Source organism: Protopterus annectens, chromosome 9.part0 (genome assembly GCF_019279795.1).
Source record: "Protopterus annectens isolate FY-2018-M chromosome 9.part0, PAN1.0, whole genome shotgun sequence".
Taxonomy (NCBI): Eukaryota; Metazoa; Chordata; order Ceratodontiformes; family Protopteridae; genus Protopterus; species Protopterus annectens.
In genome coordinates this window covers 1,765,401,547-1,765,418,100 of record NC_056743.1, presented here as the reverse complement: position 1 = coordinate 1,765,418,100, position 16,554 = coordinate 1,765,401,547, and the positions used below count along the sequence as shown (strand labels likewise).

At 36.2% G+C, this 16,554-nt stretch overlaps 1 protein-coding gene across 1 annotated transcript in view; it reads left to right on the top strand.

Annotated features, from left to right (window-relative positions):
• Window positions 1–16,554, top strand: part of ODAD3 (outer dynein arm docking complex subunit 3) — a 606,433-nt gene that overhangs the window by 234,871 nt on the left and 355,008 nt on the right. Inside the window, exon 7 of the mRNA XM_044084619.1 lies at window positions 14,464–14,589. Within this exon, the coding sequence (XP_043940554.1) occupies window positions 14,464–14,589 (126 nt within the window). The remainder of the gene's footprint in view (window positions 1–14,463; window positions 14,590–16,554) is intronic.

Genomic DNA, 16,554 nt, shown 5'->3' with positions numbered 1-16,554 from the left:
TTTCTGATAAACCTGCACCTTCTGTGCCTGCTGTCCTTGCTGAAAATTTTCTGAATTTCATAGGAGAAGCTTGTGCATTGGAAATCACCACTTCATTTTGTTGCCCACACTGCGCTAGACGTTCCGAGCATCTTGGCCCTTCCTCTTCTCCACTTGCAGTCAGTGCTGCCTCATTTTCGATTCTCAGGCATGTTGCATCAGCCGCTACGTCAGTGCGCCCTGTTGTTACTCTAATATAAGCGTTCCCTTCCTCATATTCTTTAAGGTCATGCTAAAACTTTTTAATTTTCCATTTGGACAAAAGGTTGTTTTCTTTTTCTAATTTGTCTTGAATAAGACTAAATTTGGCAACAAAATTGTCAGCAGTCAACTGATCTTTAAGAGAAAAGAAACTAGAATTTATTTTATTATTCAATTGTTCAGTTTTTAGTTTGTTGAACTCGGACAGCATTTCAACATATTGTAGCCCCACCTATTGGTTTAATTCAACCCATCTGTCAATAAAGTCTTTGGGTAAATCATTCCCATTCAGCATTTTTGTAATTCTGAGGCCCTTTTGAACCCTCTTAACACGCAAACAGTTATCAAAATAAGCAACATCCCACTGTAGATGCTTTAGCTTTATGAGATCTTTTTCTAGATCTTTAAATAGTTCATAAGTATCAAAAAAATAACTGTTACTGGTGCCTTCATTGCTTAGAGTAAAAAAACATCACCTGGAGAAGCTAAACAGTTTGACAACAGCTCATTAGTTCTTTTTGGTAACTGTCCATGCCTTGTTGCTCCAACATTCAGAAAGCCTTCCTGATTTAACATCAGCGACCCACTTGGGCCGTCAAAAAACTAGAACCTGCTTGGCTCATCTTGAAACGTAACAAAAATAAATCACTTTAAAACACTTTAAAACTATGGCACCCAGTTATACCAACATTTTCATGAATGGTTGGGAGAAAAGACATATTTTGATTGATACATTCAAAAACAATATACTTTGTTACAAACGCTTTACAGATGATTTGTTTGTTGTTTGGAGAGGGGGGTTGGAGTCCCTTGAATCTTTCTTGCTGTATATAAACAGGGTTTGTACGTACTTGAAATTTACTTCAGTTTTGAATGATAAAAGTATTTCATATTTGGATGTAGTAGTGTATAAAGAAAATGGCAAGTTAGCTACTAAAATTAACAAAAAGAATGTGCAAAACAATGCATATTTACACTTTTCAAGCATGCATCCCAGATATATGAAAGAAAATATTGTTAAGGGTCAACTGATGAGGGCACATCAACTTAATTTAGATCATGCTGATTTTATTAAAGAGAGCAAAGCTATATGTAACAAGTTTGTAGCTAGAGGCTATTCAAATGAATTAGTGAGAAGTAAACTTAGTGAAGTCAAAAGAACTAAAGAAAATTTAGAAGTTTTTTCTAAGAAAAATATCAACAATGACTTTGGAACTGCTATGCAAATATCGAATAGTGTAAATTCGTAAGCCATCAAACAGATTATCAGAACAAATTGGAAAATTTTGAAGAGCAGTGAAGAAGTGCTAGAAGCAGTCGGTAGTGGTCCACGCTTTCTGTACAAAAAGGGAAAGAGTTTTAAAAACTTTTTCCAAAGCAGTTTGAATCCCAGGTCTTTTAGTACAAGAGGCAGGATGGAAAAATGTTTGGCATGCAATTTCTGTGATTTAATTTATGGAGTCAGTGAAATTGTTATTAATGATGTAAAAATATATGTCAACAAGGTTTACACATGCAAATCAAAGTTTGTTGTTTATCTAATTGTATGTCAGTCTTGCAATGCATTCTATGTTGGCCGTACTAGTAGGGAGCTGTTTAAAAGAATGTATGAACATAAAAGCGCTGTGGAAACTGGCAATGAAGCTAATGCTTTAGGTAAACATTACAAAATAGGGGGTTGTAAAATCAATTTTAAATTTTTGGTTTTGGGAAATATTGCTGACTATGAGATCAAGTTGAATACTGAGGAGGAGTTGGGATGGTTGGAATATACATGGCAGGTTAAGTTAAATGCCTGCTATCCCCCTGGGCTAAACAACAGAGAAGATTGTGTAGCCTATTTGAGAAAGAAAGGGTTAAGACATTAATTGGGAATGTCATGTGATGATATCTTTTAGTATTTAATGAATGAAGTGAGAGGTTTTAATTCAGTCTGAAGAAGTCTTGTGTATGAAAAGACGAAAGCGCTTACTGGATTTTTACTGAATTTCTGCATTAAAGCACAGTTTGGTTTATCACCGAGTTTATTATTTTTAAATTGGAATACATGCTGCACAAACTTGATGTACACAGACAGCTCAGATTTTATCTTGACAGAACTAAGGATATTAGAAAATCAGATCAACTTTTTGTATCCTTTTCAGAAGCCAAAAAAGGTAATCCAGTGGCTAAAACAACTTTATCTAAATGGTTATCAGATTGTATATCCTTTGTTTATGCGAATGCTAACATGCCTTTGACACACAAACCTAAGGCTCATTCTACCAGAGCCATTTCTACGTCTTCTCCCTTTCAAGCTAAATTGCCCCTTGACAATATTTGTGCTGCAGCCACGTGGTCTAAGCCTCATACCTTTATCACACATTACAAAGTAGATAAGGCCTCCAGGGACAGGTCTTCCTTTGGTTCCATGGTACTGAAAAACGTACTTCCATGAGCCATCCAAGATTGAGGGTGCTAGGGACGCTACCCATCAGTGAGAATAAACGGCGAGATTTAACAACTTCACATAAAGAAGTTATGTACTTACCATAACGTTCCATTTGAGTTGTTTATCTCACCTTTATTCTCACGTCCCTCCCTCCTTCCCTCTCCTGGCTGAAGTAGACTTAGAGGCTAGTACTATCCTGGCTCCTCAGTACTTCTTTCCTTTGGAAAGTGTTTCCCTTTTAGAGTAGTGTAAAGGTATATGTATATATGTGTATATATATATATATATATATATATATATATATATATATATATATATATTTGCAGCAAACAAGATCTGAGATAATTCCAGCAGTGCATTGTGGGATAAGGGGCTTGGCCTCGAGCTACTGGCAAACCTTAAGCTTTGCTATCGGCCGTGTCGGAACCAAGGATTGGCTCCGAACCCATCAGTGAGAATAAAGGCGAGATAAACAACTCACACGGAACGTTATGGTAAGTACATAACTTCTTTTTAACTTTGCTTAAACACACTTCCTTATAAAACAGAGATGTGCCCCCCCACACAGTATACACTCACACTTCATCATTAACAAAATAGCAAAAGTGAACTATAAACCATGTAATTCATAAAAAAATTATATATACATCTCACATAGTGCATTACCAAAAATCCTATAACAAATTCATTTATTAAATAATTTCATCAATTTATAATTTATATTAAACACATGGTAAAGACATACACAATTCATAAAAAAATATATAAATTGCAACCTCCCTAAACCCTTGTTGTTGTTGTTTGTCTTTCGGCTTTTCCCAGTTAGGGGTCGCCACAGTGGAACTCCGGTCCGCTAATGATTGGCAGTTGGTTTTTATGGTGTTGAGTTGCCAGCCTGACGCCCAGCCTTCAACGAAGGCACGCCCATTCAACGTATGTCTTTCAAATGCCCACTCGACCACTATTATACTAAATAATAACTTGAATATTTTCTTTTGTAAACATGTTAGTATTGATAAATATGCTGTACTACTTCTCCTTAATATATTAGTTAATTAATCCATATGTAAAATATTGTGCAATGGAATCCTAATCATTTCCTAAATAACAAATAAATTCTAAATACTAAATACCCAACTCTATTTCTAAATTTAAACCTTTCGGGAACAAAGTGCCAAAATAAACTATTAATTTTGATTCCAACTGAACTAGATTCCTTTTAAATTCATCGCCCACCCCCCCCCCAAATTTTGTTCATGATATGGCTTTGCCAGTACAGTAAAGAAAAAACTATCTATATATGACCTCCATGTGTGCTGCAAAAGTGCTGTGCTACTGGACTATCCAGTCTCTTATTTCTAACATCTCGTAGATGTTCTAAAATTCTGAGTTTAACCTTTCTCTTTGTCTGTTCCATATACCATTTACATGGTGTGCATCCACATCCAATGATGTAGACCACACCATATGAATTACAATTAAACTAATTTTTTACAAAGAATTTCTTCCCATTGATGGTCCATCCATCCACATTTTTTATTTTTCCACACACTTTGCAACCCCCACATGGAAATATACCCTTCCTTTCTACTACCTCAGTTTTATTTCTCATCCTTAATAGTTCTCCCAAATTGTTAAACCTCCCATATGAAAAAACAATCTTCTCAGGGAACAAATTGCCTACTACTTCATCACCACAAACGATGGGCCAAAGATCATTGACTAACTTCCTGAGTACCCCAGACAAAGGGGAAAATTTACTAACAAAAAACAGGGATTCGGCCTTCAATTCATGCAAGTTATTATTACCAATAAATTTCCTGCCTTGAACTAACTTTCCATTTGAACTCTTGAATCCCCTTTTATTTCCCAATTTTTGTAGGGCCTCGTTGATACATTCCATGTTGTAACCACGTTTTAATAACCTATCCTTGACCAATGCAAACTTCATCTCTAAAATCTTTACATCAGAGGTATTGCTTTGTATTCTTTTGAATTCCCCATATGGTAGTGACTTGATCAAATGATCAGGATGAGCACTACTTGCTTCCAGAAAACTGTCCGCTGCAGTTTCTTTGTGGAAAGGTTTATACTGCAACAAGCCATTATCATCAACATAAAATTCAACATCCAGGAATTGTGTACTTTTCCTATTTACTCTATAGGTAAATTGTAAACCAAATGTATTGCAGCCTAACAAATCCATAAACTGATCAAATCCACCAAGATCTCCACTACATACAAAAATCAAATCATCAATAAATATTTTAAACATAACAACTCTGTTTTTGAATAAATCTGTTCCATAAATAAACATATTTTCAAAATAAGACATAAATATGATTGCATATGAAGGGGCAAAAGCACCTCCCATTGCAGTCCCTTCCAATTATAAATAAAAATTTCCTTCAAAAACAAAATAATTATGCATCAAAGCAAATTCTAAAAGTTGACAAATGTATGTAGTTTTGGGCCCTTCTCCCAACATTCTCATAACTGCTTCCAGACACATTCTGATATAGATATTGGTGTATAATGAGTGTACATCCACACAGGCAAAATACATTCATGAAATCATGAATTCAAATCAGCAGTAAGAGAAGGCTGTATAAATCAAATACTGGTTATATCTGTTGTGCGTATATTTGGGGGAAGAGGCTGGCCTGCCTCTGTTTAGGTCAGCATATGTTTTTTTTTTTGTATGGGGAACCCCAAAGTATTGTTTTGATATCTAGAGGATACTCAAAATATTTCTGTACTTCAGGATGAGCTAACTCTGACATAGTGTGAGAACATTATTATCACAGGTTCTACTTGACCTTCAAAACACACACTTCCCCATAATCTCTCGGCTGTTTAAACATAACAGATCTGACTGGTTTTCAAAAGAGTTAGAGATGAAGTGTGGAAAAACTGGAAAAATGACCCATCTCCCAACTCAAGGGAGCAATATACTAAACTTGTGGAACATTATTAAGCAAGCCATAAGCAGGCATAATGCTAACTACTTCAAATCAAATCTTCCTCATTTACTTCTGTAAACAATTCTGGAGGGAAGTGAACAACAGCTCTGGTAAAAATCTTCCAAAGAGCTTATCTGTCTTGGCTTCATTCTTTCTTTGTCCATTTGGAAACCTCTCACCTACTGATTTTCTCAAAGGATTATCCAGTATACTCAACCAACATAATAGAACATCATTGCCCCTAGACACTCTTCCTAATCCACAAGAGTACCTCCCACCCTTTTACTTCTTCAAAATTGCAAATAATCAGATTTCTGTTCGGTTTGAAAAATTCCTCTTGATCCTCCCTCTGGATCTGGCAATCTCTATCCATGATTTTCCTACCACTATAGAGATCAAATAGTCACCCACTTAAATAAATCTGCAACCTTAGGCTGTCAATCAGCACCAGGCCCACTATATGGAAATCAGCCTTTGTCAGACTAGTACAAAAAGATCTAAAACCTACCTTCTCCTCCTCTACTTCCCAGTTCTGTCCCATCTCAGTACTTCCTACCCTTTGTTAACTCCTGGAAAAAAACTCATTTACAACCAGCTCACTGCTTACCTTGACAAATACCACTTACTTTCTTGGAAATGGCATGTTTTTTGGGCAGGTAAAAGTTCCATTACTGTGTTCTCTGGATCCTCAGTAATGGCAACCTCACTCACATTGGTAAAGGTATCCTTAGTGGAACCATTTTCATTAAACTATCCTGGGCTTTTGACCTGGTTGACCACATCATCTTATTAACCACCTTCAATACGTTTGGGTAATCTTAGAATCTGACCAGTGGTTCACAGATTTCCTGACCAACCATTCTTTCACAGTGAAATTAGGACCAACTCTTTCAGGTACAGCCTTCACCCTCTCAGGGTTGCCTCAAGAATCAGTTCTAGTGTAACACCTCTTCCATTTTCATGATTAAATTGCACCTTGACCTACCTCATCTACAACTCCCTTCTATATGCTGATGACATGGTTATCTATAAATTCAGCCCATGTCTTGACATCATCCAAAATCAACTTCAAGCAGACCTTTTATATTTAAACAACTCATTTTGCATTTCTATTCTTGCCTCTTGACTGATCATATCACTTCTACACCATCTAACTGAAATCAGTGACTACAAACTGTTTAGACTTCAGTTCAAACCATATGAAAAGAACAATTTGAGTACAACTGTCTGAACACGAAGAACATGTCTAATTCCCATGTTTGCGTATTCAAAATTCATCTCATTGAATTCCTTAGTCACCAATTACATAATTTATCCAACATTTAAACTCATTCTCACTGCTTCCCCTCCTGGCCTAACTATCCCCTCATTTTCCATCTAACTTCTACTCCTCCAACATAAAACAACTCCAAAAAAAAAAAAAAGAGAGAGAGAGAAGAACCTCAGATGCATCTAAAAAAAAATCTAGAACCCTATGACTTCTGGAGATCTAACACCCCCCAAGACCCCCCAGCTTGATTTAATTCCTTTATTACAATGGAGTGTTGACCAATTTGGGTGCATGTAGAGGATGGAGGAAAAAGCTAAAAAGTCAGGCAAAGTGTGAAAAAAACACAAAAGAAGTAATCTATCTAGATGGTGTGGGGACAGGAGAGAGACACACACAGGGGAGTTGCAGATGGGCTTAGTGTGTAATAGGAGGGCATACATTCCTTTGTCTAGGACTCCATTTCATCTAAGCCTGGCCTCATTGATTGCATACATCTACAGCTGAGAATTATATATTTCATAAAATGGTTATAAGGAGTGGGTACTGAGAGGTAGTTTGTGGGTGAAAGTCACTGATGCTAACTGTTGTTTGATTGGAAGTGATGGTCAGTGACCAGTTCATAGTAGATCCCCATACCATTTCAATTAGGCCGACCTATTCACTTGTTTTCTGTAGCCTTCCTTGATTTGAAAGTCACCAGCCACCACTGGATTTAATTAAAATATTGGAATATTTACATTTGAAGGAGAATTATTATTGGCTAACTTGTGACATAAGGGATTTGTACTGGAGCAGTAAGCACACAGATGGGTTATTTAATGTTAATGCAATGTTGAAGAATATACCACAGACATTTTGTTTTGTTATATATGGATTACATTTGCCTTGACACACAGTTATTTTCAATTTGATGGTAAATATTATTTCCAAAAAAAAGAAAGGCAATGATGGCTTGTTTCACCCCAACATGTATCAATATTTTTTGTGGAATTTTGAGTTACTGTATGTTTTTTCATACCAAGCAGAATCTTTTTAAGGTCATTCAATTTTATTGCTTTTAAGAGTATATATTTTTATTCTTGAAGGAAATGATACAATAGTAATTTTATGCTGTTATTTAAATAGTAGAAATTAAGTACTGCAGTTCACTTGGGCATAACATGAACCACAAATTATTTTGATTTGATATTATTTCTGGAACAAGGAAGGATATGTACAAAAACTGGATTTAAAGAAACAGCATCTATGCTACTTGTAATCATGCAAGAAAGCTTATTGATTCACTACCATATGGACAAACGATTAAGGCACTAAGGTTGTGCTCCAGACAGGAGAATTTCAGGAGGGAGACTGAGTGCTTAGTACAAAAAAATATTAAATAGGGGACATACAAAACAACAAATAAAGGACTCTTTATATAAATTGTACAATAAGACAACATCTGATATAAGAAGTGGTTGGACTCAATTCAGAAGGAGTGGGAATCGTGAGAAGATACAATCACTAACGTATCTATTTGCATACAGTTTTTGTACAGATAGAATGATGGAGATTGCTAAAAACATTGGCACATTTTATCCATGGATGAACAACTTAATGCTAGTTTTCTACAATAGATTTTGAATAAGATGTGTACAAAGTCTAGCTGACTGACTGGTACATAGCCAGTTTATTGATAGACCTGTATATTTTAATACATGTAAGAGAAATGTAGTATGTGTGTGTGTGTGTGTGTGTGTGTGTGTGTGTGTGTGTGTGTGTGTGTGTGTGTGTGTATATATATATATATATGTGTGTATATCTATCTATATATATATATATATATATATATACAGTATATATATTTAGAAGGAAAATTTATATTTTTAATTAGTGTAAAGTATATTATACAGCAGAGTTTTAACTGAAAATCTACTGGAATGTTTATGCACTGATTTGTGAATGTACATGTGCTAAAGGTGAATCCTGAAACATATTAATGACCTAAAAAAGGGAAAAGACCCCAGTCCAGTGATTAGACATATAATGAACACTTTGCATAATTTGTCTAGTTTAAGATTTTTGTGCTCTGTCAACATCCCTCATATATGAGAGGTGATGTAAAACAATGGTTTCAACAAAAAGACAGTTACTTCATTTTAAAATATAAAACATACTTACCACAGTGGTGGAGTGTGAATATTAATGTGACTGCTTTGTTAATTATGTATTTAAATTTTTAAGAAAAATGTGTCACATTATTGGATAATTGAGAATGTAATCAGTATAAATAGTAAGATTTTTGGCATTTTAGTTAGTCTAGTTGAATACTTGCAAGCTGAAGAGTCAATGACTTTTAGTAGCTTAATAAATAATTAAAATTTTAGTATGGAAAGTTGTGTTTCTGTATAGTTTGGTTTTGTCCGTAGCCCATGTTCGAGTACTAGCTGTACACTTTCAAAGACTTTAGACAGTGGGGATCAAATAAGGAAAGGCCTGAGAGCATATGGAATTTGTGATCTGCTTTGTTTAACAATATGAATTATTATGATGGATTTCCATAGATGTGGGAATGCGCTTTACTGTGATAAATAAAAAATGATGTGCATTAGTGGTTTTGATATGGAGGTCCTGCAAGCATGCACGAACTTTGGATGGTGGCCGTCAGATCCTAGCCTTATGTGTGCTAGATGGATTTAACTCATATTGGCTTGATTAAAAGCAACAGTACTGAGGTGAAGAAGGAGATGGATGTATAGCAAAGCTTGTGACATTTTTTTCTGCGGCTGAATACAGGAATTGGTGTTGTATCAGTGCTATTAAGCAGTCTTTTATCTTCCATTCTTTTTCATAGAATCCCAGATAATAGAAGAAAATCTGATTTGTAGTCTTGGTGTTCATATGCAACTTTGTTACTGTCTTGTTAAGTAGGGTTCTATTCTCATGACAAAAATCAGGTGTTTTGACAGTTTTTCTGCTGGTAGGAAAGAATTGTGCAGCTAAGCAGACACTATATTCAAGCAGCCAACTATATAGTTTTTCCTATCAATAAGCTTGCACATTTCCTTTTAATGCAATTAAAGGACAATCCAACACAGGTATTGCTACTTCCGGTTATTTTTTTCTAGGTGCTCTTTATTCCTCTTTCTGTTAACTAACGAGCCACCCCTATTGGGTTCCAGCCTATTCATTTCCTAGGGATGAGGGAATCCTTTCAGAATTCATTGAGTGAGAGCCATTTAGATGGGCCATCATCAAGGCAGACTTCAGGAAGTTTTGCTCCCTCTCTGACATCTGCAAAATGAAAGCCATTTTTAGGTAAGGCCCTAACCCCTCCCCATGGATTTTTGATATGGGCACTTAGGTAATAGTAGGGACTATCTACAACCCCATGCCAACTTGTGTTCAATTCTTTGTGTGCCCAACAAAGAATATGACCATCAGCCTAAATGTCCATACTCATGTTGTTCCTTGCACTGACTCCTACCCTTCTCACTCTGTCTTTGCCTTCCTTCAGAGTTTTGGACAGGAGAGGAAACTAGAGACATTCAGGACCCTCCCCCTTCCCCCTAGGATGAGCACATCCATCATCCCAGCTATGCCATCAAGTGCCTGAGGCAGGAGTCGTACCTGGATCACTTGGATCATCATCACTGTTTTATCCACTTATACCAGCGCTATGGCACTGGTTCTTCTAGTATTGTGGAAATGATTCTATAGCACATATTTGTATTGGTACTACTTGGGTAACAATTCTTACCATAATTCTTGAGGCAAGGCTTCTTTTTAGCCAGAGCAAGTATCAATGCAACATCAGGTATCTAGGTAATTTTTGTTTAGAGCACCAGTAATCTGTCTCCCTATGCTACATCCTGGATATTTTTTGTACTTCTTGGAAATCTTCCTTTTTATTGGCTCAATTCCTGAATGCAGTGTCAGTGGTGCAACAGATAGCACCCTTGACTTTGGTGTTAGAATACTAGAAGGCTGTGGGTTCTAGTCCCACTCTAGATGATTGGATTTCTTACACTGCAATGCAGCATTAGGGGGCTTTCCACTCCTGTCTGGGTTATCCTTTAAATAAGATGTTAAACCAATGTCTCATCTGCTTGAGTTGGTGGTAGCTTGGGTGGATGAAAAAGATCTCATGGAGTCTGTCAAAAAGAATAGAGAAAGTTTCTCAATGTCCTAGCCAAATTTCCCCTAGTAATTTAAATACCACCTTAGATATCCTCTGAAAAGAAGCCACTAGTAGGTCTAACCAGGTCAACAAAAGGATAAATTAAAAAAATACTTTGTGAATTAAATAACTCTACTATGTGCATTCACTCTTTGGAAATATCTCAGGAGTGAAGCCCGTGGAATGGATCCCTAATGGGCATCTTCTTTTACATGTCTTCCATCCCCTCCATGTGATGCTTGTTCTTCAGTGAGACTTTGCAGCTGCACATCAAATTATGAGATTGAGGGCTAGGTTATGTTGTAAAAAATTCCTGTTTTTATTGTTTTGCTTATTTCTGCTTTCTTTGTTTAGGCACTGAAAGTTTAACTTGTGGTTAAAACTGATTGTGTAGACAGCACTCTCCTTTATCCTGGTGTGGGGATGTCAGGTTGGGTCTTAGAGGATGCTTCTGATGAAACTGTTTGCCTTCATGCAGACTTCATGCTAAATAACAACCCATTGGTTAGACCAACTCTGGAAGTCAATGTCACAGAACTTCAGCTATGATGATAACACATATCCGAACTTCTAGTGATTTGTTTTTAAACACCTTTACTGAAGTATCATTTCTGTCATAGACAAACTTATGTTTGTATAAAAGTAATCAAATCATGTTAACAATTTCACATTTGCAAACATATTGTTATATATCATATAATCTAAACAGCATTATATAAATTATTCAATTCATGCCTTCTCTTAAACCTCATTCCACCTACAAAACATTTTCTGCATGTATTGCTCTCACAGTTCCCATTTTTCTATGTAATTTACTCATATCCTTTTCTAAAGATCCCATTTCCTGTTCTTTTATCTTGGTTACAATATTTGCTACTTCAAATAATACATATGCATCCCAGCTCAAAAAATATAATAATATCCTAAATTACACTCATTTGCTTGCCCAGTATTTCTGACAGAGTACTTTGTAGGAAATTTTTAAATTCTGCCAACTCATTACACTCCCAAAATATATGTTCCCAGTTACCCTTTCTTCCAAATCACACCTCCAACATTTGCTATCTACCTGAGGAAAAATTCTTCGGAGTCTGCTTGTGGTATAAGAAGCATATGCAAACACTTCAGGCAAAAAATCCAACATCTTCTAGATGTTATTGCATATTTGGGAGCCATACATATGTCCTACCATTGTTTCTTTGTGAAATGCATATCTAATCTCACTTCCCAATCTTTTCTGACCTCTTCTGATTGATTTCTGTAGTTACTGTGCAATATTTTATATGCCATACTAATTATCTCTTTTTTAACAGAAGCTTCTGCTCTAGATTCAACTAAAAACTCAGCAAGTACAGGTCTTTCATTTAAGATTTCCCTATCCCTTTCTATTTGTATATACTCTGATAACAGTCCCTGATAGGGAAGGCATTTACTAGCCTGCAATCCAAATGTCTTCTTGGCCTCTTCACATTCTATTACCTTTCCTTCTCTAATTATTTGTTCCGAGTGCCTTGATTCCTTTGCCATCTTCCTCTAATAAATTTCAGTCCCGTCTTGTCTATTCTTATTACCCCTATTTGCAGTCATCCCTATTGGCAGAATCTCCTTTCTCCATTCCCATGTTGGTTTAGTTTTTAGTATACTTTCTGCTACTTTATGAATAAAATATTCTGTATGACTCTCATTATCCTTAAGGATCTGTCCAAAATCCCATTCTTTCCTTCTTTCTTGAACCCCCCCCCCCGCTTCATCATCATCCATTTCTACTTTTGTAGCTTTCTGCTTGTGTTGTGTATAAAAGCCTTAACTGTCTAGCTATAAAATATCGTTTCATATCGGGTTATCCAAAAACCTCCTTGTTCTTTTCGGAGGCTCAGCTTATCCCACTTGATTCTTGCCCTCTTCCATTCCCAAATAAAATCCTTCATCTCTTCATTAATTACTATTCACAACATCTCCTCTGCTTGATAAAAAATGTGCTTGACCTACTAAAATCATTTTTATTGCTTGTATCTTTCTATCCATATCCATAGGCAAGAGTTCACTTTTCTCAGTTTTTGTATTACCTTTTGTTTATCTCTCCCATATATCCTTAGCTACCATAACTGAATCCTTTTTAATTCATACTCCTAAATACTTCATTTGATCATATCCCCATAAATATCTGTGTTGCTGGACCAGTTCGTGTTTGGCTACATAGTTTATAGCTATAGCCTTTGTTTTATCTTCATTAATTTTTATCATAAAAAACCCGAAACTGTCTGAGAATATTCCACAACACTGAGATGTTTTTTCTGGTTCCATCAGGTACAAAACAATATCTTCTGCAAATAAAGGCAACTTTTCTTGAAAACTATAACAATTATATCTTTGAATTTCTAAGTACCATACTTTCTTTGCCAATGGTTTTAAGTATAACATAAATAACAAAGGTGAAAGAGAACATTGCTGCCTTGTTCCTTTAAGACACAGCTTATCAGAGAAGAACCCCCCCCCCCAACTTTGATTTTTGCCTCTGATCTCCACTTCTAGTGATTCTTAAACTCACAGCATACAAGGGGTGATGATGCACTGGACATGTACCAATGCCTCAGATTCCATGCTAGTTTTTACTACATTCTTTACTTTATGAAACATTAAGTTTATACCAAATGCATTTTCTACAGCACATTTGCTCCCCAGTTATGTTTGTTATATATTTATGTGGCCTGTTGACACCTCCCCTGTCCAAGTCCTAGCTGCACCTACATTTCTTCCAATGAGACACTCCATGCCAGGATTATTGGGTGGGACCCATGCATGCCACATATAAGGAAGTCCATATAGAAATAAGATCATTGTTGTGGAGCGCACCGGTGCCCAGACAAACTATAGAAAATGCATATTTTATAAAAGAAGAAGTCATGTTGTTACTGTAGTTCTGTTTCAGATTCTTTGTCTGTCACCAGTTGCCGACACTTCTTACATGGTTGGTTTACCTTCATGGACAACTATGAGAAGGGAGCATATTTGCATTATCTTTTTCTGGTTGCTTTCCTATAGTTCATTGTCTTCCTTTATTATTCAAAGTGAATTGCTAAATGACATTTATTGGGGTGTGGCCTAGACCTGAGCTTGCTGTAGTTTCAGAAACTGTGCATGAAGTCAGTTGCTTGCCCTGAGGCATGTAGAAACATGCAGAAAGTTACCCAGTCTGTATTTCTGCTGAATATGATGCTCAGATCTTGGAATATGAATTACGAGGGATGTCAAATCTTTTTCATGGGGGAGTGACTTGACTAATATTTTTGACCCACAATAAGTATTAATGCCATTATATGATGATTCTTTTCCAATTTATGTCAAAATCCAGCCACTTTATCCCAGTTGTTGTATCTCACTGGCATGTGTCTCATTTTAGGATGAAAGTTTGACTTTCCAAAGTAGGCTTGATGCCTTGGAGGCAGAAATTCTTCGGCAGCGGCAAGAGCTAAAGGAACTAGAGATGATGAATAATGATGCCCAATTGTCACGTGATGCAGCCAAGGTAAAGCCAAGTGCATAGGCCTCATATTATTACAGTCAGTACCAAGCTGTTCCATTGACTGAGTCATTGCTGAATTTGCTTGCATGTAGTATAGTCCAGATCTGTTCTTGAATACTGAGGTAATGAATAAGCATCAATTTTGTTGTAAACGTAATAATAATTATTAAAAATTTAGCACAGCAAAAACAACAATAAAAGGAAAAATTACTAACTTGGAGGAGTAGTGCAATGAAATGATTGTTTTCAAAACAATTTTTATCTTATTTGTGTTTATTTGTAAGGCATTCTAGGTGACAATATTTTACTGGATATGTTGATCTCTTAGCAGTCTGCTATCTGAAATATTGTTCTTATCTGCAAATAAATGTGCCGATTGACAGCAAAAGTGAATACTTTGTCTGCCCATTTGTCTTTCCTTTTACTAGTTTTGCTGTTCCTGTAATTACAAAAGGAAAATTAGACATAATACTGATGAATGTAGCATCCTTGATGTAAAATATAAAATACACTCTGAAAGCAAGATATTATTAATTACCTTCCTGACAAAGTCAGTACCCTATACAGCAGTTGGGTATGTATGAATACTATTTTACTGCACTCCCCCCAAACATATCTTGTAATCAGATTGAAGGAGCTCTGGGTAAAACCAAAACTACCATTGTCCTGCATAAAATCTACGGTAGCTTCCATAGTGTCATAAAACATAACATTCTTCCTTCATACCTTATTAAACAAATGTCTTTCTCTATGGGCTTCATCTCTCGCAATATGGCAGGAGGCCATGGTGATCTCATTTCCCAAGGCTGGATATGTAGCCGGTTCTTGGAAGTAAGGAAACATCAGCTCCAGCAATGACCATTATGAGTTTTAAAAATGTAGGTTAGGGCTACTGTTACAGTCACTCTGAATTAGGTGCTTTCACATTTATACGGTGTAGGAATTATTTCTAAGGTATTTGCTGGAGGTTAATCTTTATGCTGTTCACTAGACTGAAGTTGGCCATCAGAGACAGAACTGAGCCAATAAAGGATTAAAGTCCCTTTGGTTACTACTTTTTGGCATTTTTACTTCTGGCATAAGAGTATAAAGCCTTTGCTTCACTAAGTTTGCAGATGACTGCAAATTAGGGAGCATTGCCATCCCCCAAATCCACTGACTTTTCAAAACAAGGTTGGACACAATCTGATAGTGTTGTAAAGATAATGGCTTGGCATTAAATGTAAATAAATGTAACACTGTCGTTTTTGAGACACACACATGGACCCTGCTGCCTGCAGCAGTGAGGAGATATAAAGATATAAAGAACCTTAGTAAAGTTATAGTGCCGATATCACATTATCGAAAGTTTACTTAATCAAATCAATAAAGGTCAGACTTTATTGATCGATTAAGTAAAACATTGAATAACATAAAAAAAATACAAATTAAAAAAAATAAAGTAAATGGCATAGGCAGGGGGGCAAACTCCTCCCCCCCCACTTAAATATATCAACTCCGAGACCGTACTACATTGAGGTAAATGGAAATCTCCCCTTACGGAGATTTCCATTTGCTTGCACAATGTTCTTCACTTTCTATATTGTTGTGCCGACAATATCAGACTCGATATTGTCAGCTTACGACAACGTGAAGCAGACCCAAGTTATACATCATAGTCTTCCTTGTCACAGTAGGAAGAAAGCACTTTGATGTAACTCACATGATACCAAGAAGAAGAACAAGTTTCTGTAGAGAGGTCATTGGCCACCTCTACACCTTGCTCAGAAAATCAAAGAGTACATTGTCTTCATCCGCAGCTTCCTGCTGAAGCATATAATTCAGTTAGAGAGGGCCTTTTCTGATAAAATACATCAGCTAGAGAAGCTGATATGTTTCCTAAGAGGATTGCTAATGGTTTTAAGTATAACACAAATAACAAAGGTGAAAGAGAACATTGCTGCCTAGTTCCTTTGTTCAGACACAGCT